We start from the raw sequence: 23,200 nt of genomic DNA, 5'->3' as shown, positions 1-23,200 counted from the left end.
GAGTTTTATGCTCTACCGACTGAGGAGCTCCTCGACTTTTTCATTCGAGTTGATCCTTTGTGGGAGGGGGGGGGAACGAGGAATCATATGGAGACAAGGGAAAAAATGCCTTACAATGCCATCTAGAGAAGGCTGATAAAGGACCATAAAGAAGGCTGATCGCCGAAGAATTGATGCTTTTGAATTATGGTGCTGGAGGAGACTCTTGAGAGTCCCATGGACTGCAAGAAGATCAAACCTCTCCATTTTGAAGGAAATCACCCCTGAGTGCTCACTGGAAGGACAGATCCTGAAGCTGAGGCTCCAATACTTTGGCCACCTCATGAGAAAAGAAGATTCCCTGGAAAAGACCCTGATGTTGGGAAAGATGGAGGGCACAAGGAGAAGGGGACGACAGAGGACGAGATGGTGGGACAGTGTTCTCAAAGCTACCAGCATGAGTTTGACCAAATTGCGGGAGGCAGTGGAAGACAGGAGTGCTTGGCGTGCTCTGGTCCAGGGGGTCACGAAGAGTCGGACACGACTAAACAACAACAGAGAAGGCTGCGAAATGAAAATACCCATGTGGCCTGTGAGCTGGATACACCAGCATAGCGATGGGACGAGCAGAGCTATGGCCACAGGTTCCAATTCTGCCCAGTCTCGGGGACTCTTCGTGAAAGTCATACTTTTCTCAACCTCAGAATGAAGAGGGATGCTCCTATTTCTGCCACTGAGAAGAGTCGAGGATGTTCTCTGCGCTAGAGATTTCAGCCGCGACCTCTCTGAGAGCGATTTGGGTATCATTTCTGTTCAGATCAGCTGAGGATGCAATTCTGTAGTCAGTTTCCTAGGAATAAGCCCCACTGAAATCAGTGGAAATTAGTTTTGAATAGAAACCTATTGGATTGCTCCGTAACACTCCCCACCCCCGACATATCGATTTCACAAATAAAATTAAACATTGGGCGCAAAGTTTATCTATCCTTCTAACTGCTCCTGAGCGAACCTCCTTGGACAAAGTTCGAAAGAGGTTTGCAACATGTCGAAAAGCAATTGCAGAGACCGTTTACAAAACAGGCAGAAGAAACCTAGGCTGCAGGAGTGGCTTTGTTGTTGCTGTTTAACTAAAAATAAAACTCACCGCCTCTGGCAAATTAGCTCATCAGGAAGAAAGGCTTAGTATTCCACCCTCGACGGTGAGCTAGTTTGCTACGTGCAGTGTGACGCGGGAAAGCCCAGAAATCGTTCTCTTGCTCAGGGTTGAGACTCAGACCTGAACCAGTCATGGCGTTTGATCGCGTTGTCTACTTAACCGGATTATGTAATCCCTTCCTTCGAAATGAAAGCGGAGTCCATGGGCCGCTTCACACGAGTTTTCCGGTTCACACGTTTGTCAGGGAGCTGCATTCAATCCCAGCTCTTGACGCGCGTGTCCTTATGACAGGCGTGCTTGCAAGATTGAAACTGACACTTTTATGTGTTTAGGCCTGCGTTTAAAAATGCCATGTGTGGTTTAGCCTTCCGGCATGGATGGAAAATTTCTCTCTCTCTCTCTCTCTCTCTCTCTCTCTCTCTCTCTCTGTGAGATCTATTATATATTTATCTCTCTATCTAATCAGTCTTTATTTACTCACTGGTTTCAGCAACTGTTCAGCCTCCAGGTCTCCCCCCCCCAAAAAAACCCCCACACACCCTCATTTTCATTTTCTTCTCCAATTAAAATGCAAATCAGTTGCTTTAACATGCAAACTGCCGCCCTTCGGAAATCTGTCGGCCCAACCACCTGCTAGCAAATACTCAACTCGTCTGCTGGCGTCTTGTTAAACTTTTCCTCCGCACTATCCCTCTCTGTCGTATGAACAAGGCCTCTGAATATGAGCAAGCAGTAACCGTGCAGATCCAGAAAGGAGAGGTGGGGGGAAAACTCGGATCTGTCCGATTATTATGATTATTACTATTATTTTATCCCGGGCAATTCTGAGACTCGGGAGGAATGGAAATTATTCCCTCCCCCTCATGCTTAACAAAAAGGAGAAGCAAGGAGTCACTGGACTTCGTGCTGTAGCCACGGAGCTCAACGGGATGTCGTGTGTATCTTTTCTTGGAGACCCGAGCCTGAGCTGAAGATCTTGCCCTGGGATGAGCCCGCTCTAGTAATTGTGATAATAGTAATAACCTTTCTCCTCCTCAGTCTGGTGAGTGGGAGCCTCGCCATTCAGACGCCCACGTACAGACACACACATACACCCACCCGGAGCGCAGCGTTTTGCAATACATTTTGCTTAAAATTGCGCCTCCGACATTTGCGTTTTCTCGCGCGCCCGGCTGCTGCTTCCTCGATATATCCGTGCTTTAGTTTCCGACCCCTTCCAAAACCGGATTAGGATCGAAACATCCCCCTCCTCCGTCCACACAGATAGAGGGAAGGAGGGAGGGAGTACCCAAAACTCCAAATTGCGACACTTTGCCTATCCATAGCAAATGGTGAGCCAAGGGGGAAAGTCGACGCTCTTCGACGTCTCTGCACTCGCTGCGGTGGGCGGTGGGGAGGGGGGAGGCGGAGGGAGAAGCAGAGACCCCCGCTTGGAGTTTACCACCCCCAGTCCCTGGCAGATGTGGGGAGAATAAAAGGTTTTAGATCTTAACCTCTTCCCTCCTAAACACCCTTGCCACTGGAGGAAATAGGGTTTTGGATGGAATCAGGCTACGGTTGAAGCGAGAGAGGCAATGCAAGGCTGGGGGGAGAGTGGCAGATAAGACCACCTCGCTGCTCTAGGGAACAGAGGTTGACCAGCGAGGGCGAGAGGTTTTTCTGGAAGCAAATGCACACACGCGCAATTTCCGCGTCGGGACTGCGACCCTTAAATAGGAAGTGAGTTCTTTCTGCACCCCGGAAGGAAAGAACGTGGCCTCCATATGCCTGAATTAAAGGGGGTGTTTGTTTGTTTGTTTGTTTGTTTGTTTGTTTGTTTGTTTCAGTGCCCGCCTCCATGGGCGTAGCCATGATTTATGTTAAGGCAGGGGCAGGACACGCATCTGTCATCACCCTCTGTTTATCTCTGTCTAGGAGATTCGGAATGAAATATCTCAGCAAGAGTTGTTTGAGATTATTATTCCTTTGACCCCCAAGTGCTCAGAAAAATCAAAATCTTTCTACTTTTAGTGAAGTATTTTTATTTATTTACTTGATTTGAGGTATAATCAAGCGCATGCCCACCTCAATACCGAAAACTGAACTCTTGCACTGAAAAATAGATGCCATTCAACTTTCTCCCACGAAGACCAGCGCCAGCCCCCAAACAACCCGTTTCTTATACGCGGCGCTTTCGGAGCGTTCAGCGCGCTTTCCATAAGACGCCTTGTAGGCAGGTTAGTAGCTCCTCCATCTCAGAATTGACTTCCCCGGGGCCTCGGGTTTTCCCTGTATCCGGCTGCTGCTGCTACTTGCTCCTTTTGGAACAGTAGGCGCCGGGAATCGAACCGGGGACCTTACCGCATGCAAGGCACGTGCTCTGCCACTGAGCTATTCTGATCCCACCCCCGCCTCCGACCCTATAGGTGGGTCGGCGTTACTGTTTCAGACAGCGACGGGGTGAGGTTGCGAGAAGTCACGGCCAACACTTCTGCCTCGGATCCTCTGCGCGTGGTAACGAAGAGGATAACGTGCCTTTCTTGTGACAGGACTTTATAGCTGGGCAGAAATTCCACAGGTGGGGGGATTTTTCCCAGGATGGAGGGATGGGAACATGGAAGCATCACCTGTTGAATTTTTGCTGCAGCTGTTTAAAGAGAGGGGAAGCATGTCAATGAGTTGAGTGGGGAGGCGGCAATCCTAGAAAGATTGGGTGCGTTTTCTGTCGCCCAGAGCTCCTTTACGGAAAGGCGCCGGGATAAGAATGGAAGCAATAAACAGAAATATATCTGCCTGATCAGGAACAAACAGCCGTTGCTCCACCAAAAGGCAAGTTTGCGTAAAGAGCGCAAAGTTTTTGCCAAGTTTCCCAAACGCCCTTAAATTCCTGCTTTAGCGAGTCTCCAGGACAATGTTAAGCTTAGGAGCTGGCCCCCATGTTACTCTAAACACGAGCGGGGGTTGTTCGTTTAAACTGGCCACTACTACCAGGCCTAGCTGGCGACGAAAAAAGAAAAGCAATAAAACGACCCCCAAGGCACAGCCCGGTCCACGTCCACCTCTAAGTCCTTTTCGCTACTGGTCCGCACTTTCCCGAGCGTGTTTGCAGTCAGCTCATCCTTTCCTGTACTGTTGGGGAGCTAAAGGGACATTTTAGCAAGGGACGTGTTTCTTCGACCAGGGAAATATATCAGGAGGGATGAAACGCGCTCACGAAACGACCCAAAAGCAAGCATAAAATCCAGCACACACACACATACATTCCGCTAAGATCACTGGTAAAACAGTGTCGCGTTCTCAAATCGAGTACTACGCCTATTCATGTGGGGCGAAGCTCCTAAACGCTTTTTGATCGGGATAGCGTCGCTTTCTCCGGCTGGCTTTTGAAAGTTGGAAAAGCTCGAACAGCAGCAGCAGCAACGACAACAACAATAGCAACAAACAACCCGTGCAATTTATACAACCCTCGGAATATATATTTGCTAAGAACCAAGGCCACACCATCCTCAGATGAAAGTCGAGGCGCTCGTGAACTGAAAAAGGCGCAATCCTCGCGTAGTTCTGCGCGTCGCTTCCATTGAGAACGCGGAATGCTGCTGCTGCTGTTTATAAACTCTTCCCCTTTGAAACCAACGCGGCTTCCCAAAGAAGCGAACGTGGACAGGAGGCCTCAAGTTTTATAGCACGCACCGTATTAGTTTCTATAGGCGTTTCTGGGGTGGCGGCAGGGATTTGTTTTAGGGCATGGGATGAGGAATTGATTGACATGGTGACTTGTTCACTGTGGGTTTAAAAAATAATCCCCCAGCCCAAATGAGGTATTTTATTATTCAGATTCTTTGGTGAGATCTTCATATTCTGGGGTGACCTTAGCAAGCGTTCTCGTGTGTGTGAACGATTGTGGGGTTTTTTTTTGGGGGGGGTGTCCGTCATGTTAAATATATACAAATATTCCAGTGATATCTCCATATTCCGTTCTGATCCGCGCGTGTCTTGGGGGGCGGGGGCGGGGTTCGTCATATTAAAAATATACGGTTCTTCCCACACACAAGTGATATCTTCATATTCTGGTGGGATCCAAGTAGATGTGTGTGTGAATCGGGGAGAGGGGAGTCGCCAAGTTAAAGAAATAATAATAATCAGTCACCAAAGCAGCGTTTGAGTCTCTAACCCAGGTAACTAACGCTTCTTTGCAAAAGGGCTGGTTTGACTTTCAAAAACCTCCTCGCCCTTCTTAGGCTGGGTTCCAGTTCGGGAAAACGTGTAGAAAGGAAATGGTGCCGTTGAGGAGCGGGTGGGGAGAAAGGAGACTTGGAGAGCAACAAGGATCCACACACACCCCTAATTAAAAAAAACCAACTAATTTACGCCTGCCTTTGCCTTACTGCAACCCGTCAATATACGACCAGGCAAGTTGGCTTCCAATTAGGATTGGACGAGCTGGTTTTAATATGACACACACACACACATACCCCGACAGACAGACAGACGGACGGACACAACCCATTTAAACAGACGAGAAGTAAAACAAGAGAGCGGGGAAAGGGCTGGCAGAAGGAGGGGGTTGCTTTACTGCCCGGCTCAGCCGAGAAAGAGAGAGAGAGAGAGGCGGAGCGGGGTTTCCAGCATCTCTATAGGTTTGTTTAAGGAGCATCACATTCATTTACACAATACTCGGGACGATGGTCCATATGGCACTTAATCAGCCTTTCAAAAGAGGTCCCCGAGAACCAGACGCGGGCCTCCTTGGGATCTGATGCGTGACTTTTTTATTTTTAAGAAAGCAAAGGATCGACACAGGTTCTTCTTCTTCTTTTTTTTTTTAAAAAAATATTTTTTCACGCGCTGCAAATCCTCAGATTTATTTGACGCGGACGCGCTTTCTTCTCCTCTTTTTCCTCCCCAACCAATCAACCCGCCCACCCCCTGCGCGCGCTTTCCTTCTGAGTCTCCTCCGGCGCTCCAACTTAACAGGGTCCGCGCTCAATATGCAAATGAGCGCCTTTGGCCGGCGCCGCCCCTTATGGAGGGAGGGGGGCTGGGCTGCCCGCATCTCCTTGCCTCTCTCTCCAGATTCCTCCCCCAATCCCCACCCCCCATAAAGAAGGCAGGTCCTATAGGGAGGAGGCTGGTGCCCGCCTCTGCCCCTCCTTCCGCTGCCTCTTTTATTGACGCCTCTCCAAAGTTCTTGTCTTGCCCCCTTTATAGCGAAAGCAGACCGGGAGAGTGATGAAAATGTTTTATTGCCTTGGAGGGGCTGCGTCTTGATCTGTCAGACCGGAGGAAGAGAGATTGAGAAGCGAGGAGAAGCGACGAGAGCAAGACGCGCCGAAATCCCAGCCCGGCAAAAGCAGATTCAAGAAGGGAGAGAAGGTGGTCGCGATTTTTATTTTTTAAAAAGGATGAGGCGGCCGAGGAGTAAAAGCTAGACCCAGTCCAGCGATGCTCGGGGAGCGACGAGGAAAGAAGAGCGCATCCGGACCTTCTCCTGGCGTTTAGACGGCCAGAGGAGCGAAGCGAAGCTACAAAATCCGTCCATGTCCCGGGAACAGAGAGCTCTTCTCCGCAGGCAGCCGCGCTCGGAGCCCCAGGCCGGGCGGGAGGAGAGAGCCAGCAGGAGATCCCTTTCGGACTCGGAGGCAGGAGCATGCCGAGGCCAAGAGGACCGGCTCCCAGCATCCACTGAAGTTCTGCTCCTCCTCGTCCTCCAGCCGCCGAGAGGCGAAGGCCGGGAGTCCCCGCCGTCCAGCTCGCCCGCCGGCCTGCAAGCGCCGGGAACCACAGCCTTCGCCTCGGCCGGAACTGCAGCCGCGTCTTGATCTGTTCCTTGCAAGTGAATGTGCATTTCTTCCTTCCTCCCCGCCTCCTTCTCTCCCACCCCCGCTCCTGGACGGTGATTTTTGATTTGTTTTGTGGCGGCAAAAGACTTGGAGGTTCTTCTTCTCCACCCCGCTCCCACCGACCCTCATTTTTTAATTTTTTAAAAGCTCAGTTCAGCGCAATTCTCCAGCCCCCTCCCCGACGAAGCAGCGAAAGAAGGACTTTCAATACTGAAGGACTTTTACCTTTCCCAGCAGGCGTCGTAGCATCCCTGAACTCCCCCCTAAAAAAAACTTCTGCAGTCTCCCAGCTCCCCAAAGCAAGACACTCTCTCTCTCTGCGCACCCGCCCCACCCCCGCTCCTAAAAGGGGGCCGCTTACAAACACCCACCCTCTTAAGAGAGGACACCAGTCATTAGATACCCTTAGATCAGGATAGACCCCCCCCTCCCACTTAGGGCTACTGTTCGCAGTAGCCTGAGATTTTGTGCTCTCCAATCCTTCCTCTGTTTTTTATCAGCATAATCTTCTTTGGCTGGGGTTTAGTTTCATTTTTCAGAACAGTGGCCCCCAACACTGCTCTCCACCAGTGGCTGTACCACAGGGCACCCCGAATCTCCCCACTTTCGGAAGAAACAAGGCTGGAATCTCTGTCTCAGCTCCTGAACGACCCCGAGATCTAAACCTTGGGCGCCCACAGACAACCCACTCTCCGCTCTGAGACCCCAGATTCTGGAGACCTCCCAGTGTATTTCTCGAGCGTGTTGTCTCTACGCTTCCCAGCTCTCCCAAGCCTTCCAGAGCAGGGAACCCCCTTTTCAAAGCGCCCACACACCAGGGACCTCTCTCTCCACCCCTAGCAGAAGGAAGACTCATCCTGCTTTCGCAGAACTAGGACTGCTCCCCGCGCCGCCTTCTGCCTTTTCTGAAAACCCTAGAAGGCGGCCTGAACCCCCAAATTGGGACGCTGCTCAGACCCAGAGCAGGGAACACCCACAGTCCAGACAGCCTCCCTTCCTTGTACCCGAATCTCAAGGAACAAATTGCCCCTGCACCCCAACACCAGGGCGTCCTCGCGTCCACAGTACCCCGAGAATCAGGCCCTCTTCCTTCTCCCCTTCCCTTCCAACAGCGGAGCATCCCCCTCCCTTCCCGCAGTTTTAGGGGGGCTGGTCAGTCCCACCCCCTTCTCCCTGGTTCCCTCCTACGCCCCCAGTAGGAGGAACCCCCTGTTCTGTCCCCACCTCTGCCGTTCGAATCCCAGACGTCCGGCCTTCCGAGAGCGCAGGGGGTCGTCTCGGTGTAGCCCCTGGGAGGCCGCCCGGCCCGGGGATGCTGGCGGTGGGGCAAATGGATGGCACCCCCCGGCAGAGCGCCTTCCTGCTCAGCAGCCCCCCCTTGGCCGCCTTGCACAGCATGGCCGAGATGAAGACCCCTCTGTACCCCGCCGCGGCCTACCCGCTGCCACCCCCCACAGCAGGCTCGGCTGTTCCCAGTGGACCCTCGTCCTTGTCCTGTTCCTCCTCTTCCTCGCCGTCGTCTTCCTCGGCCTCGGCCTCTCCCTCGCCGCCGCTAGTCTCCCCGACGCCGGCCGGCCTCAAGCCCCACAGCGCGGGGGCCCTGTCGGCGCTGGGCTCCCCCCCGCAGCAGCTCTCCGCCGCCACCCCGCACGGCATCAACGACATCCTCAGCCGGCCGTCCATGCCCGCCCTCGCCGTCTCCTCGGCCGCCGCCTCCTCCTCCTCGGTGGCCTCCTCGACGTCCGCCTCGCCGGCCGCCGGCCTCCTGGCGGGGCTGCCTCGCTTCAGCAGCCTCAGCCCCCCGCCGCCCCCGCCGGGCCTCTACTTCAGCCCCAGCGCCGCCGCCGCCGTGGCCGCCGTGGGGCGCTACCCCAAGCCCCTGGCCGAGCTGCCCGGCAGGACCCCCATCTTTTGGCCAGGGGTGATGCAGAGCCCGCCTTGGAGGGACGCGAGACTCGCCTGCACGCCGCGTAAGTAGCTCCGAGGGGTTCAAGGGGCTTTCCTGCCCACGGGGACCCTCTTTCCCCAACGCCAGAACCATTTCACAAAACTGCGCGCAGTGCGCACCCCGAGCTAGCCGTCTCCGCCAGCTGCAGCCCTTACCACTAGGCACTGTGGCCTCCCGGGCACGGGGATACTAAGTCTCTATGTGGTTCCGTGGACAGCGCAGCCCTCACAACCCCGACCCCCAGGCAGGGGCCCCCCGGATGCGATGGGGACAAAGTCACAGGGAGAGAGAGTCGCTCCATCAAAATCTCCAGGGTTACCCACAGTGGCTGTTACGCGCAAAATATGCCCATTGAAGGACTCCGTTGACCTCTAGGGCCTCCTTTCGCCGCCCATCAATTTCCTCTAGCCCTTCCCAGATGTCTCCATTGGGTACCGAGACCCTCAGTCATTTGGCCTTCAACCCAGTCATCTCCAAAGGTCCTCTTCCTTGGGCAACGGGCTGTTGTGCTCTGGCCACCAGTCTTTGCGCCTGGCATTGGAGAGCTGGGCTGGATAAGCAGCGACGGGGTAGTTTAACCCGGGAGGATATGGTGCACTGCCTCTCCACTTCCCATCTGCTCCCACACACTCATCCATGCAGTGTTTGAGACCCATGCTTCCTTGACACGGCCTTGTCCCTAAACTACAAAACGCCACGCACTTGTTTACAAGGTCCCGGGGACAGTTCAGGTAAGGGGCACCTGCTGCTCTCATCCCTGGCATGTTCTCTGCGGGGTTACAGGAGTTTGAGACACACTTGCTCTACATAGTTGCTACCGGGACAAACAGGTTTTAAGTAGCAAATAAATGCCCTCTAGTCCATTTCCACTCCAGCAGTACTTTAGAGGGAAACTTCGGTTTTGCAAGGCAATCCGCTTAACTGATACCGCAACCTCGGAGCCACAAGAATAACTCTTCTGCGCTTTTGAGGGATGGCTTTTTAAAACTGCAGGGTGGGTGTTTTTTTCTTTTGTTTTTGCACCAAGTAAACATGCACGCACAGGGCCGTGCTGCAAGAGCGAGGTTTTGGACGCTCCTGCCCTGCCCCCCCCTGCAGAAATAGTAGCTGTTCAAGGGAGCTTTGCCCGCCGCGGTGATTTTTGTCTACTTTTGCAGTAGTAATTGACTAGCCGCGTTGCTTCTCTGTTTACCCCCAGCGGTTCTGAGGATGGGTCCGTCCTGCCTCTGCTGACGCGATAGACATTTTTGCTTCTTGCAAAATAAATCAACAATTTGGTTTATTTTTTAAAAAGATACATTTGCCGCAAACACGATCGTTTCCCCTTTCCGCACTTTAAACTCCAGCCTAGCGGCTTGTTTTCCCTGCGCGCCCCAATCCTACTCGGAAGTAACTCCCAGAATGTTTAGCGGGTCTTACTCCCAGGTTAGGCGCATAGGATCTCAGCAACAGGGTTAAAGGCGACCTGTCACCCCATTCCCCCCTAAATCTAGACTGCAAGGAAGAAAAAAAAGCGTGGAAAGTTTTAGTTATTCGTTTTGGCCCTTTCTCAGAGGAAATGCGAGTGGCGGTGTGGCAAATTAAGCCCCCTTGTTTCTTAAACAAACGACTTGAGCTGCAGTTGTATGCAGAGCTACTGGGGAGTAAATCTAATTCAAAACAGTAGGGTTTACTCTTGAGTAAACAAGGTTAACTCAGCTGTGTAAGACTGCTACTTGCTTGTTTGGGTTTCCCTTTCTTTCATGGCTTTGAGGAGCTTGCGCTATTGAAAATAGGCGGCTTGATTTTTTAAAAAAATATAAAATTCTCTGCTTTTTGGGAGGCATCTTTGATACAGGAGCGAACCTTCTGGTTTCGCAAGCAAGGGCAAAATCTTTTAACTAAACGCTTGTTGTTCTGTGGAGTCCTTCAGATGCCCTATCCTCCTGATCTTTTAAAGTTAATCGTTTTGAGTTAACGTTTAATTTCTTTGGAGGACTTTCGAAACCTAAATACCAGTCTTGGACGTTGTTTTCAGAAAGGTGAACAACGATAAATTGCGTCTCCCTTTGTGTGTGTCTGCAAAACTTTCTCCGAAGCAGATTCGATGCCTAAACCATTATTTGCACCTGTTTGTAAAATCCAGGATGCCCCAAACCGTCGCAGTTTCTTCAAAGAGGGCAGTTTTTAATTGCGGAAATTCCCCATAGTAGGATTTTAAATACATATGTGCCGCACCACTCAGAGGGACTGCCAAGCGCGCGTATACATTTATGGCCATTGCTTTTAAAAGAACAAATAATAATAAATATCTCCATATATACCTTCCTCCCTTCCCTCCCCTCCTGCGGACCCTTCCCTCTAGATCAAGGCTCGATTTTGCTGGATAAAGACGGCAAAAGGAAGCACACAAGACCGACGTTTTCCGGCCAGCAGATTTTCGCTTTGGAAAAGACTTTTGAGCAAACGAAATACTTAGCCGGGCCGGAACGGGCGAGGCTCGCCTATTCGCTGGGGATGACCGAAAGCCAAGTCAAGGTGAGTGTAGCAGGTCAGATAAGAGCCGATCTCTGAGCCCCCCCCACCCGCTCCTCCCTACTCCCTCCCCGTCTCCCCCCCCCCCCGCCCGCCGGCCTTAGTCACTGCTCAGTCTGGGCGGGAGAGTGTTAAAATGCGGCCGATAAGAGGGAGATATGGATGAACAAAAGGGATCGGGCGCGTGCCCTCCATATCGCTTTCATCTTGCAATGGACAGAGGGGCCGCGCGCGTGCCTTTCGTTACCGCATTACTGCTGCCGCACGGATTTTGAAAGACAGGGGAAAATATAAATATAAATTCTAAGCTGTTTTTCCTAATTTGTAGCTTTAGATAATTATATATAAGAGTAAGGTACAGCTTTTTCGTTAATGATTTATTATTATTATTATTACTATTATTATTATTTAAAATACTTACTAATTATAATTATAGCATTGTTGAGTTTACAAACTGGCCCACAACTACATTTTTTACCTATTTGTTTGCAGTTAGTGCTATTCCAGTACCCCCCCCCCCCAAAATGAAGGAAATAGAAATGTTCTTAGATTCCAATGATCCTCTGCCTCCTCAGCTTGTAAACATTCTTGCCCATCTCTTACTTCGGAAATAAGTTGTAATAAAATGGAAGAACTTCTGCCCTTCCGAAAAATAAAATCAAAGTTGTTCTGGATCGTGTTATGATTTGGGAGAAAAGGCCAACTAAATATTTTTATGGAAATATATTTATTACTTGGGGAGAAGTGGGGTTAGTATCCTACCGTTAAGGGGAGAATTTCTTTTTTTTTAAGGACCACGATCCCAAACACCGTTGAGAACTATTGAAAAGAGTATAGGCGTCCCGCTCTTGAATGCATTTACTCGTGAGTAGATGCCACCGTGGATAAAGGGGTCGGGTCTTCAAGGGAGCTGAAAGGAGACTTCTTTAGAAAAAGGGATTTCGATAGAGTGACCTTCCACCGGAAGGCGACTATTTAAGTGAGGAGGTCATTAAGAGGAACAATTTTTGGGCACTAAGTTTCGCCCAAGTCTAATGAATCTCACGTCACTCGCGGTGGGAGTCCACGGGGCTGCTCCGGTGTGTGGATTGCAGCAGCTAATTTAGTACTGCTTTCAATACAGCATTAATGACTGCAGTCATATAAGGCGATCACTTTGGATTCGGAGCTCCGTCCAGGGGTATTAAATCAAAGGGTAGTTTTGCCACTGACATCACTTGGACGGTGGTGGTTTTTGCACCTAACACGTATTTATTAGACAGGGGTAGCCGTGTGAAGTCTTTTCCAGGAGAAACAACCAAAGAGTATTGGGACGCCTTGGACTTTATTATAGGATATGCTTTCCTGGATCAAAGTCCACTTCAATCAGATGCATAGATGGACTCCAGAAACCCCAAGCTGATGCCATAATAAATGGGTTATTCTATATTATTAGATTAATTAGGTCCGTGGGCCAGAAGTCCCCCCCCCAACGGTCTATTTGGAGCCACAAAACTATATTAAAGTACCAGCAACATCTAGTATTCAGCTGTAAGGCAACAGATTTAAATGCTGAGTGATTGGGTTGTGGTTCTTATAGGAAAAAAGTGACCCTGAGACTGCATTCAAAAGCCTGTATTTTATACATAATTATACATTTATACGTAGCATTCTATGTAGCTGCATAAAAGGAACAGGAAAATGAAACGAGTGCTCCAGTAAAATGACAATCCTGTATTTTCGGATGAACCCTCATAGGGATTTATTTCCTGGTAAACATTTTTAGGATTGTACTGGAGGACTATTAAAGCTACAATCCTATAGTCCGTTGAACTGGGTGGGGCTTACTTCTGAGTAGACACGTGTAGGGCCGTACTGTAATGGTCGCAAAGTTTTGGTTACGTGTGGCTTCTCTCCCAGGCTAATTTTGATTTTTAGAATTATTTTTAGCACGTGTCTGGAACCCCAGAGCCCTTCGTTTGAGCCGCAGAGATCCATTCCTTAGAATGAGGAGACAGCAGAATTAGCAGGCCGAAAAAGTAGATTGAGAGCCCACGAAGGCCGCCCTCCACCGCTCCCTTGATTGTGGTTAAATCAAGGGAAAACGAGGAGATGCCTTGTCGCAGAGGGGGAATGTAATGCGAGTACAGTGTATCTGTAGGGTTCCACTCCCCCTCAACTCTCGCCACCCCTTTTTCCAAAGGGAAAATTCTCCAGGCAGCGTTTGGAACAAATGTAGCTTAACAGATTGGATGTGTGTGTGTGTGTGTGTTCCTTTATAGATTGTCTCTTCTTCCTGAAGTTATCTAGAGACCCTCATTTGTCACTGTAAATATATGGGAAAGAACGTGAATAAATTACTTAAGTACTTGTATATACTAGGAGCAGAAGCCCCAGCTACTTATTGCAGTGAGTTTCGGGAGGGGGAAATGTGTATTGTGCATCAGAGGTGTATTGTGAACATGACCTTGCAGTTATGGGGAATTATTATTATTATTATTATTATTATTATTATTATTATTATTATTATTATTATTATTATTATTACAAAAATATTTTTCTCTTGCCATATATCTTTCTTAAGGCTACTTTCCTAATTTTCTGAGAAGATAGATGTATTATTAGAGAGATGTCTTATTAGAATGTATTTGTTGTACCCCATAGCTCTTATGGACCCATTCTTCCCAGAGAAAAACTTGCAGGACTCATTTAAATCTCATTGATTCGAACAGAAGTTGAGCAGCACTAACTTTTTCTCAGCCAAATATGTTTATAATCTCCTGGACTAGATAAAAGTGTCCCATTGATTTCAGAGAGACGTGGATCCCAATCCTATACATATCTAATCCGAAGGAGATAATATTAGGTCTTATGAGGCTTGCTCCCAAGTAAGGCTATCATTTTATGCACTTTCACCTGGAAACAAGTTCCATTGCAATCAGCTGGGCTTACTTCTGAGTTCATGCACAGAACATATGTGCATAGGATTGTAAGATTTACTCCCAAGTAACCCTTCACAACATAGTGTGAGCAATTCTTTCTGGACTGGAAACGGAGGCAGCCTCATTGAGTTCAATCCACAGACGTTCCCTTAAGACAGGGTCATTTGTACAAATGTAGTTAGGTCTAAAAGAACAACAGTCCTGCCTTGGGGGGGGGGAGTGTAAAGATATTAATTGTAGAGCGGGGGTGTCAGGGGGAGTTGCAATGGTTACTTTTAGCACAGTCTACTTGAGTACCCTTCTTTCAAACCACCCGGTGCCAGGGATTTATAGACCTAAGAAGGAGGAGAGCTTTCCCTTTGAATTACCCTTAAGGAAAGCAATAACAAATGAGGGTGCGCATATTTTGGTGTGACAGATTGGGGAGAGGGGAGTGCAGTGCAGCTTGGTATATTTTCATTTTAGTCTGGAGGGGAGGGAAAGCAAATAATCAAAAAGATAGAGAGACAGTAGTAAAACAAATAAGGGAGAAGAAAGAAGAAGTGGTGTGTGGATGTAGAGACTTTAGCAGAAAATAAAAAGTACAAAAATGAGAGGCAACCTACATACTATTATGCAAAAGCTTGTTTTAGTGCACAGATCAACATTTGCTTGTTTATGACAATCCTGCCGCAGCTGGACTGCTTAACTCCCGCTGTCTTCAACAGGAGTTAAGCATCATTTGTGCAGGGAGTCAGCCCACCTCTGGGTGCTCCTTTGGACAAAATGTCAAAGAATGAAACAAAGGTATAGGGAGCAGAGACTTTAATTAAGATGTTAGTGCATCAGGGTGGGGAAAAGCTCCTTAGCTCCAGACATAAACATGCTATTTCTGGGCACCATCCAGCCACGGTTAAATACTTTTGCATGCCATTGATTTGAATAGAAGAGAGTCAAGCAAATCCTCACCTCTGCTATTCAAATCAGTGGCACTTAAAGGTCCTCAGAACGTCAGCTAGATTATGTTAATGGTTGTTGTCACAATTTACATACAGCACAACCAATGCTCAGGGCACTTTACAGGGCAAGTAGGCCAAAGAAAAAATTGGCAGTGCAGTTCTCTGCCCCGAGAGGCCTACAGTTTAAATTTTGCCAGGAGGGTGGTGTGGGGTGAGAGGAATGGAAGGAATGAGGCAGGCAAAATAAGGAAAGAATGTAGTGTGACTCAGAAGTAAATCACAGTAGTAGTAGTAATGCATAGGACTGCAGGATTGCAGAAGGGTACAAAAATTAGGAGGTTAATCTGGCCTCCCTAACATAACCACAATGAAAGCACTGAGAAGTACTTATATTAAGCACTCACACCGTTTTATGCAATAAATCACTCCAACACATCAACATGACTTCTGCTGTAACTGCATTGGCGATCACATTATGCTAATATTTGCCTTCTTAATAATAACTCTATCTTGCGAAAGCTCCTTGGTCTTTGAAGAAGCAATTGTTCTTATGCAGAACAGCAACAATAAATGAATATGTCTGTCCTGATTGCTAAGTGAGTAAGTAAGCGAATGCTATAATTTCCGTGGCAGCAATTACAATAGTTTGCGGTGGTCACAATAATCATGGAACGGATAGCAATTATTGATATAATTGTTAACACTGATGGGAATCATATGCTGATGGTTTTGAAAGCTGGCAGTGAGAGTAACTATGCTGCAGCTATCAAAATTACTATTATTCATTTGTGTTTTTAATAGGGGATTTATTTGCAGCGGTAGGAACGCCAATAATTAAAGAATGCTAAAATATCAGTGCACACTGTGATATGGATATGGAAAGTCAATTTGGACTATTACTCCAAAATATCACTCGTGGCAGCAATAAAACTGGGATGCCCGGTGGCATCTTGACCTCATTTACTTGGGAAGTTCCATTGATTCCAACGGGACTCCCAGGACTACTCGGTTTTAAAGTTAGTAGCTCTGAATGGGGACCCACACGGATATCAGAAGACATCCAGTGAATTCACACTGTGATGCACATGAGGATAGTCATGCAGAGGGACATCTGCTCTGTACTGCTCATGCATGCCTAAGAATCCTTCTGCAAACGGATCTGCCTTGTTGGATGGAGGAAGTGCATTTAGACTGCAGGATTGCTGCTCTAACAGTACTAGCCATGCAATCATGACACTGGGTGAGACCTAACAGCGGTTGCTTGGTAGTGTTAGTTCACAGTGCCACTTACAACTGGCAGGAAAAGGGGCACAGTCCTGTCTACTGGCAAACTCCCTTGGGCAAACCTCGCTGAAATGAATGGGAGGCAGTAGTGCAATTGGGAAGGTAATGCTAGACTCTGGACTGAATTGTCTTATTGGGTGGGAAGTGGATGGACTCCTGAGAATCTAAGGTTTAGAGGATGATGTGTGTTTTTCCATTTATTTTAAAAATGTGATAATTCAGACCATCTGCGTGTTTGACTTTCTGGCTGCTTCTGCTAAGTGGGACTCTGGGCTTGTTACTGTATTTGTACCCTCATCTACTGCAGTAAGTTTGCAGATGATCTTAAAATAACAGATTAGTTAATAGTAAGTTCATGAACATGACCAAGAGCTGCTTGGTTGTTTGTTTGTTTTTTAAAAAAGGCATAATAATAATAATAATAATAATAATAATAATAATAATAATAATTTATTTATACCCCACCCATCTAGCTGAGTTTCCCCAACCACTCTGGGTGCGTCCAATCGAGTGTTAAAAACAATACAGAATTAAATATTAAAAACTTCCCTAAACAGGGCTGCCTTCAGATGTCTTTTAAAGATAAGATAGCTACTTATTTCCTTCACATCTGAAGGGAGGGCGTTCCACAGGGCAGGCGCCACTACCAAGAAGGCCCTCTGCCTGGTTCCCTGTAACCTCACTTCTCGCAATGAGGGAACCGGCAGAAGGCCCTTGGCGCTGGATTTCAGTGTCCGGGCTGAACGATGGGGGTGGAGACGCTCCTTCAGGTATACTGGACCGAGGCCGTTTAGGGCTTTAAAGGTCAGCACCAACACTTTGAATTGTGCTCGGGAATGTACTGGGAGCCAATGCAGATCTCCCAGGGATATTGCTCAACAAATTATTGTCATAAGGGTAATGTAGCCAATTCATAGTTGGTCATCAAGTTTTAGAGTGATGTATGTCTGTTCTGGAAACTGCACATCATTCACAAGCGTCCCATTTCGGCTGCCTAAATCCGTTGCAAAGTGTTCACCACTAGAGGCATCATAGTCAACTTACTACAACACGTTGTATGTCCAACCTGCATGGCTGCCCCTCAAACCTTGCCCAGATGCCACCTCCAATAGAAGATGCCATTCGTTGTCCTCCCATTCATTTTTACAAGGTCTTCCAGAGAAGCAGGTGTGAGTGGATCATGTCCAAATCATCTGGAAGTGAGAGCTAAATGTAGCATCTCCAGCAAAGAGATATATTAAGACCTGACTCAATCGCTTTAAAGAATGCTTGCAAATGTTGTAGCCGGTAACAGAAGAGCGGTTTCCTTCAAATGTGTGTTTGTGTGTGAGAGGGTGGAGAAGGCCTCTCCTAGTATCACACATGCCACACACGGTTTCTGTAATATTTGTTTTGACAATCATTTTTTTTAAAGAATCTCCTTTCTTTTAAACCGACCAAGGGAAATTAATGGACTTGAAAAAAGAGACTTTATTTGTACTATTGTTACCCAAGAATATTATTTAATAAAAAAAAATTCAGAACCAAAACATAGACAAATGAATTTAACCAAGTGCACCAGTAACAATTGAAATGGGGGTAGGCAAAATGATGCTAACTTTTCATCATAACTTTATGATGAAAGATTGCACAATTAAACAACAGCAAAAGCAACTTTGGGTTACCGCATAAGAAGGTTCCTTATAACAAGTCAGGCCACTGGGCCTTATGACTCAGGGCTGTCTACAATGAGTAGAACATCTCTCCAGTGTTTCAGGCATCAAGTATTTCCCAGTCCTCCCTGAAGACACTGGGAATTGAACATGGGACCTTGTATATGTAGAACATGGTCTCTACCTCTCCCCAGTTTAAGTTGATTTGTTCAAAGGGGCAGGGTCATCCCTAGGGGTTGGCTAGGTTGGCACCCACCAGGGCACAGGCCCAGGGGGTGCAAAAATCGTGCCCCTCCACTCTGACTCAGAGGGGCTAGGAACTGCCCCGCCACCTGCCTGCTGCCTGGAATATTCCTCTACTGTTCTGAGTTGGCAAGGCATACAGGCTTCTCTGAGCACCTTTGGTGGAGGACCTCAAGAGATGGGGTAGGGGGCATTGATACAGCCAAGGGCACAAGGCAGCCTTGGTATGCCTCTGCAAATGGGACGTTTTTCTCCTGAAGTCCTTCTGCACAAATCCCATGGTGCATGGGAATGAATGAGAACCAGGCAAAGGCCCTGCTCTTCACAGCTCCCATTCATTTCAGCAAGGCTCACACAGGAGAACTTCTAGTGCATGGGTAGGCAAACTAAGGCCTGGGGGCTGGATCCGGCCCAATCACATTCTAAATCTGGGCCACGAACGGTCCGGGAATCAGCGTGTTTTTACATGAGTAGAATGTGTGCTTTTATTTAAAATGCACCTCTGAGTTATTTGTGGGGCATAGGAATTCGTTCATTTCCCCCCAAATATATAGTCGGGCCCCCCCACATGGTCTGAGGGACAGTGGACCTGCCCCCTGCTGAAAAGGTTTGCTGACCTCTGTTCTAGTGGCTTGGACTCTTGGGCAGGGATCACTTATGACTGCAAGTAACAAACTCAAGAGTAAACCCTATCACTTTCACTAGCGCTGACTCCCAAGGCAGTGGATTTATGATCCTGGTGTGGAGGGTTGCCTTGCTTTCTTTTAACTAGGTTGGTTATTGGCCCTACAGATAATGATTATTAATTTTTAACCAAATCGGCTTCAGATGGTCTTTACTGAGATACCGGTCGTTTGGAAGCTAATAGTTTGTAGAAGCAGCTGTTGCCTGTGCTATAGGGTAGCTAATACAATGCCCTCCAGTCATTGAGGGACTATGGAATTATTAAAACTAATACAAAATAATTTCAAGAAGGAGGTATATTTGAGGGGAGCACAGATCTATGGGCACAACCCGTTATTTAAACCCCTTTACCAGTTTGCCAGGTACAGGCAGGGTATTCCTGTAGAATCTAGATGAAATAGAATTCTAATCTCAATGTCCACTACATACAAAACCAGGGGAGCATACACTACTTCACTTTGCATATAAATGTTGGTACTTAATTTCCTTTAATCAGGATGCATATGCTGGGGTTTTTTTCCCCACATGTGCTTTTTAGTACAATGGGGATACTCGTATGCACTGGTGGTTTTTAGCATGGAATCTTAAATTATTTGGATTAATTAACAAGGTCGCAGGTGGCAAACGACTGAAAGCAATATTGTCACGATCGTCTGAAGGCAATATGGTCTTGCTGGAGCTAAGGAGAGCTGGAGGGAGCCCTGTGTAGGACTTCGGGGCAGAAGTTCTGGGTGCCACTCCGGATGAGTACGTCTACACAATTGACTTGCCACATTTCGAAGTAACGCAGACTGGACAGCTCAGTCGGTAGAGTTTGAGACTTAATCTCAGGGTTGTGGTTTGAGCCCCACATTGGCCATTGCAGGGGTTTGGACTAGATGACCCTCGACCCTCCCTTCCAACTCTACAATGCTATAATTCTATTTTACCATCTAAATAGGTCCCCGTGAGACCATCAAGTTCAAAGTGTAAACTTGCCTAACTGCGCCATTGATGCAAACTAGTTGAATTAGCCATTCCATAATTAGAGGCTGCAGTTTTATGCAGATGATGCTCCGTCAGGAATTTCTAAAGCGAGGTGTTGTGTGTGGTTTAGAGAGAAGCCAGGCAAGTTTCACACTCACCCTTCCTTTCTCAAGTCTATTCGAATTAAGTTCCACTGAGTTGAATGGGGCTTGTTCCCAGGAATTTAGGTATTACCACTTTAACCTGTTGACAGGTGAGCACAGAACTCAGAGTTGCGAGTCACCCCGGATTAATGGATTAATCCGGATTAAGAGTGCATATGACGGAGTCTTTGTTGAGGCCAGATCCCCTCCTTCCTGCCTGGTTTGTGTTTGGGAACGTGAGAAGCAGGTTTGAATCCGCATCAGCGGGTGACGGAGGAGCCACCGAGCCGATCACTCCGGATTCGTTAATCCGGATCGAATGAAAAACTGCGTCTAAACGGAACTCGGGTGGCCTCGCGAGGGGAAAAAATTGGGTCTCTTGCTTTACCTCGTTTTTCTCTTGCTCTCTCCTCGCCCTTGTGCAGGTTTGGTTCCAGAACCGGAGGACCAAATGGCGGAAGAAGCACGCGGCCGAGATGGCTACGGCCAAGAAGAAGCAAGACTCCGAGACGGAGCGGCTTAAGGGCGCCTCGGAGAACGAGGAAGACGACGACGACTACAACAAGCCCCTGGACCCCAATTCGGACGACGAGAAGATCACGCAGCTGCTGAAGAAGCACAAGACCGGGGGCGCCAGCGCCAGCCTCCTCCTTCACACCTCGGAGAACGAGGGATCCTCCTAGACGGCAGAGATCCCGCCTAGATCCCGCCCGGTAGAAGGAGAGCGAGGGGCCCCGATCTCACCATCCATCTATCCACCCCCGACGGCTGCTTCTTCCACGACCCTGCACCCCCTCCAGACAGATGTACAGATCTATTTTTCTACCCAGAGAAGGAGAAGAGGTTCCCCGACGTGTTTCAGTTTTGTTTGCTGCTGGTGGTGGTGGTGGGGAATGACTGTCGGCGGGCCGGCTGTGCGGCCCCCGCTTCCCTCCCTGATTCCGCAAAGGGGATCGGCGCCGCTCGACGGCCAACTTCGTTCTCTCCTCTCTGCCCCCTGCTGGCCAGACTCAGAACTACATCCGTGGGCGACTCTGTAAATAATGGGGGGGAGGGGGAGCGAGCGGACTTCTTTGACTGTGAATATTTAACGTGTACAATACTTTGGTTTCTTGTTCGTTTGAGTGTCTGTGTGTGAGCGCGCGCGCCTAGAAAGAGTGCGTTGGCTGTTTGCATTTCCTTTACTCCTCCGTGTGGCTTTATTGGGGGAAAGCTCGCTTCTAAAAGTCCTTCTCGTTCGGTTTCAGTAGTGAGATTTGTGGCATATGAAAGCAGGTAGGGATTTATTTTCTGAAATAGCTCATAACTGTTCTCTTGTCCCTCTCCTTCGCTGGCTGCGCAATATTTCTAATCGGTGCCAGAGTTGGGGCTCCGAAAAGGGAGACGGAAGGAAATATAACCAGTTTCGTTTCAGCGAATCGTCTTCTGTCAGTGTAAGACTAGGCAAGTTTGAGGGTCACACAGGAGTCTTCATCAGACAGAAGCAGAATTTGGTGTAAGGTTGGCATTTGCACAGTTGGCTACAGCCTCAGATTTGAATTTAGTCGCTCTGCTCCCCTGCACACTTCCTTGGAAGCGAGTTCCTTTGAATTCATCTAGATATTCTTCCAAGTGAATGGCTACAAATTTTTCTTTATTTCCCCTCAGTTTTAATTGAGTCCTAGAAAATGAAGCTAATGATCTCTTTTGCTGTTTGCCAAGCATAAAATGTTCCTTACGCCAGATGCCAATAAGGCTATTTAATTACTAGCATCTGATTTAATTTAAATTTAATTTTTTTGTTTGGTTTTTGGTTTTTGGTTTTTTGGAAGCAGGCCTGGGAGAGATGAATATTTTTAAATGGTTGACCTTACCTGTTCCTAGAAAAAAAACGTATTGAATTTGCTGTGGAGATATGTTCCAACTTCTTCCTGCTCAAAAAGAAATTCCCCCATTCGTTTTAGTTACTGTAATTGACTTTGAAAAATGTGGAGTACAGTATTGGTCTCCCCCTTCTGTATAATAACGAACACTGTAGACTGCCCATTCCCCCCCTTCTTTTAAAAGCTAATGATAACATTGTATTAGCATCTTAACCTTTTATTAATTTATATGAAAACCGTTCGGTTTGTAAAGAGAACAGCAGTAACAACATCCTTTGCAAGACCAGTACAATGCCATTGCACTTTGTTTTTTGTTTTTTTAAAAAAAGATAAAACAATTAAAATCAGCGACAAAACAAGACGTCTCTTGCCTGGAAAAAAGAGAAGGGGAAGGGGTGTGTGAATATAATGCGATCTCTTCTGAGATTAAATAATAAAATTGGTCGTGCAGAATCTGATAAATTATTTTTGTGGCTTTCTACACTTTGCAAAAGCAATTAAAAAAAAGAAGCCAAGCATCCTTTAAAAGAGAAAACATGATAATGAAATGCATATTGGAAGAGGTGGTTGCAATATGTAACTTTCTGGGGAAGGAAAAGTTTCGAAGTTTCCGTGTTTCTTCGCTGCTGGGTCGTTTGTAAACCAATACATTGCTGGGCATTTTTCAGTTGGATGAAAGAAGGATATCGCTTAATTCCCATGCGGAGTTCGGGAAAGAGTAAATGTTGCAATGATACAGGAGAAGAGAGAAATGATTTGCTGCTGTTAGATATTTCCTATACTGTATCTATTTAGAAGGATAAAGGTAAAGGTAAAGGTACCCCTGCCCATTTAGAAGGATAGATATTTCCTATACTGTATCTATTTAGAAAGATAGAATTTCCTACTGAATCTATAACACCAGCTCCTTATTTCTGATCAATACGATTTCAAAGTTTGTGCCCACTCCCGTCCCAAAACGAATTAGAGAACGACTTACAAGAAGGATGGGAAACATATGAGGCCTTATATATGCCCACAGAATCATAGAATTGGAAGGGACCTAAGGGTCATCTAGTCCAACCCCCTGCAGTCACAACTAAAGCATCCAT

At 47.7% G+C, this 23,200-nt stretch overlaps 1 protein-coding gene across 1 annotated transcript; it reads left to right on the top strand.

The window, feature by feature from the left end:
- Positions 1 to 6,311: 6,311 nt before the first annotated feature.
- Positions 6,312 to 22,540, top strand: NKX6-1 (NK6 homeobox 1). Its single transcript, XM_082236607.1, has 3 exons — positions 6,312 to 8,924; positions 11,247 to 11,419; positions 20,673 to 22,540. The coding sequence occupies exons 1-3, from the start codon at positions 8,267 to 8,269 to the stop codon at positions 20,928 to 20,930; spliced, it is 1,089 nt and encodes a 362-aa protein (XP_082092733.1). The 5' UTR covers positions 6,312 to 8,266; the 3' UTR covers positions 20,931 to 22,540.
- Positions 22,541 to 23,200: the final 660 nt, after the last annotated feature.

The sequence above is a fragment of the Podarcis vaucheri genome, assembly GCF_965113315.1.
Source record: "Podarcis vaucheri genome assembly, chromosome: 9".
NCBI lineage: Eukaryota > Metazoa > Chordata > Lepidosauria > Squamata > Lacertidae > Podarcis > Podarcis vaucheri.
The sequence above is the reverse complement of the archived record's forward strand: the minus strand, read 5'-3'. Positions and strand labels throughout refer to the sequence as shown.

Bases quoted from the DNA above. Each gene is read 5' to 3' on its own strand.
- NKX6-1 (XM_082236607.1), top strand. From the start codon at position 8,267: ATGCTGGCGGTGGGGCAAATGGATGGCACCCCCCGGCAGAGCGCCTTC. The intron at 8,925-11,246 runs GTAAGTAGCTCC...CCTTCCCTCTAG, and splicing joins GAGACTCGCCTGCACGCCGC to ATCAAGGCTCGATTTTGCTG. The intron at 11,420-20,672 runs GTGAGTGTAGCA...GCCCTTGTGCAG, and splicing joins TGACCGAAAGCCAAGTCAAG to GTTTGGTTCCAGAACCGGAG.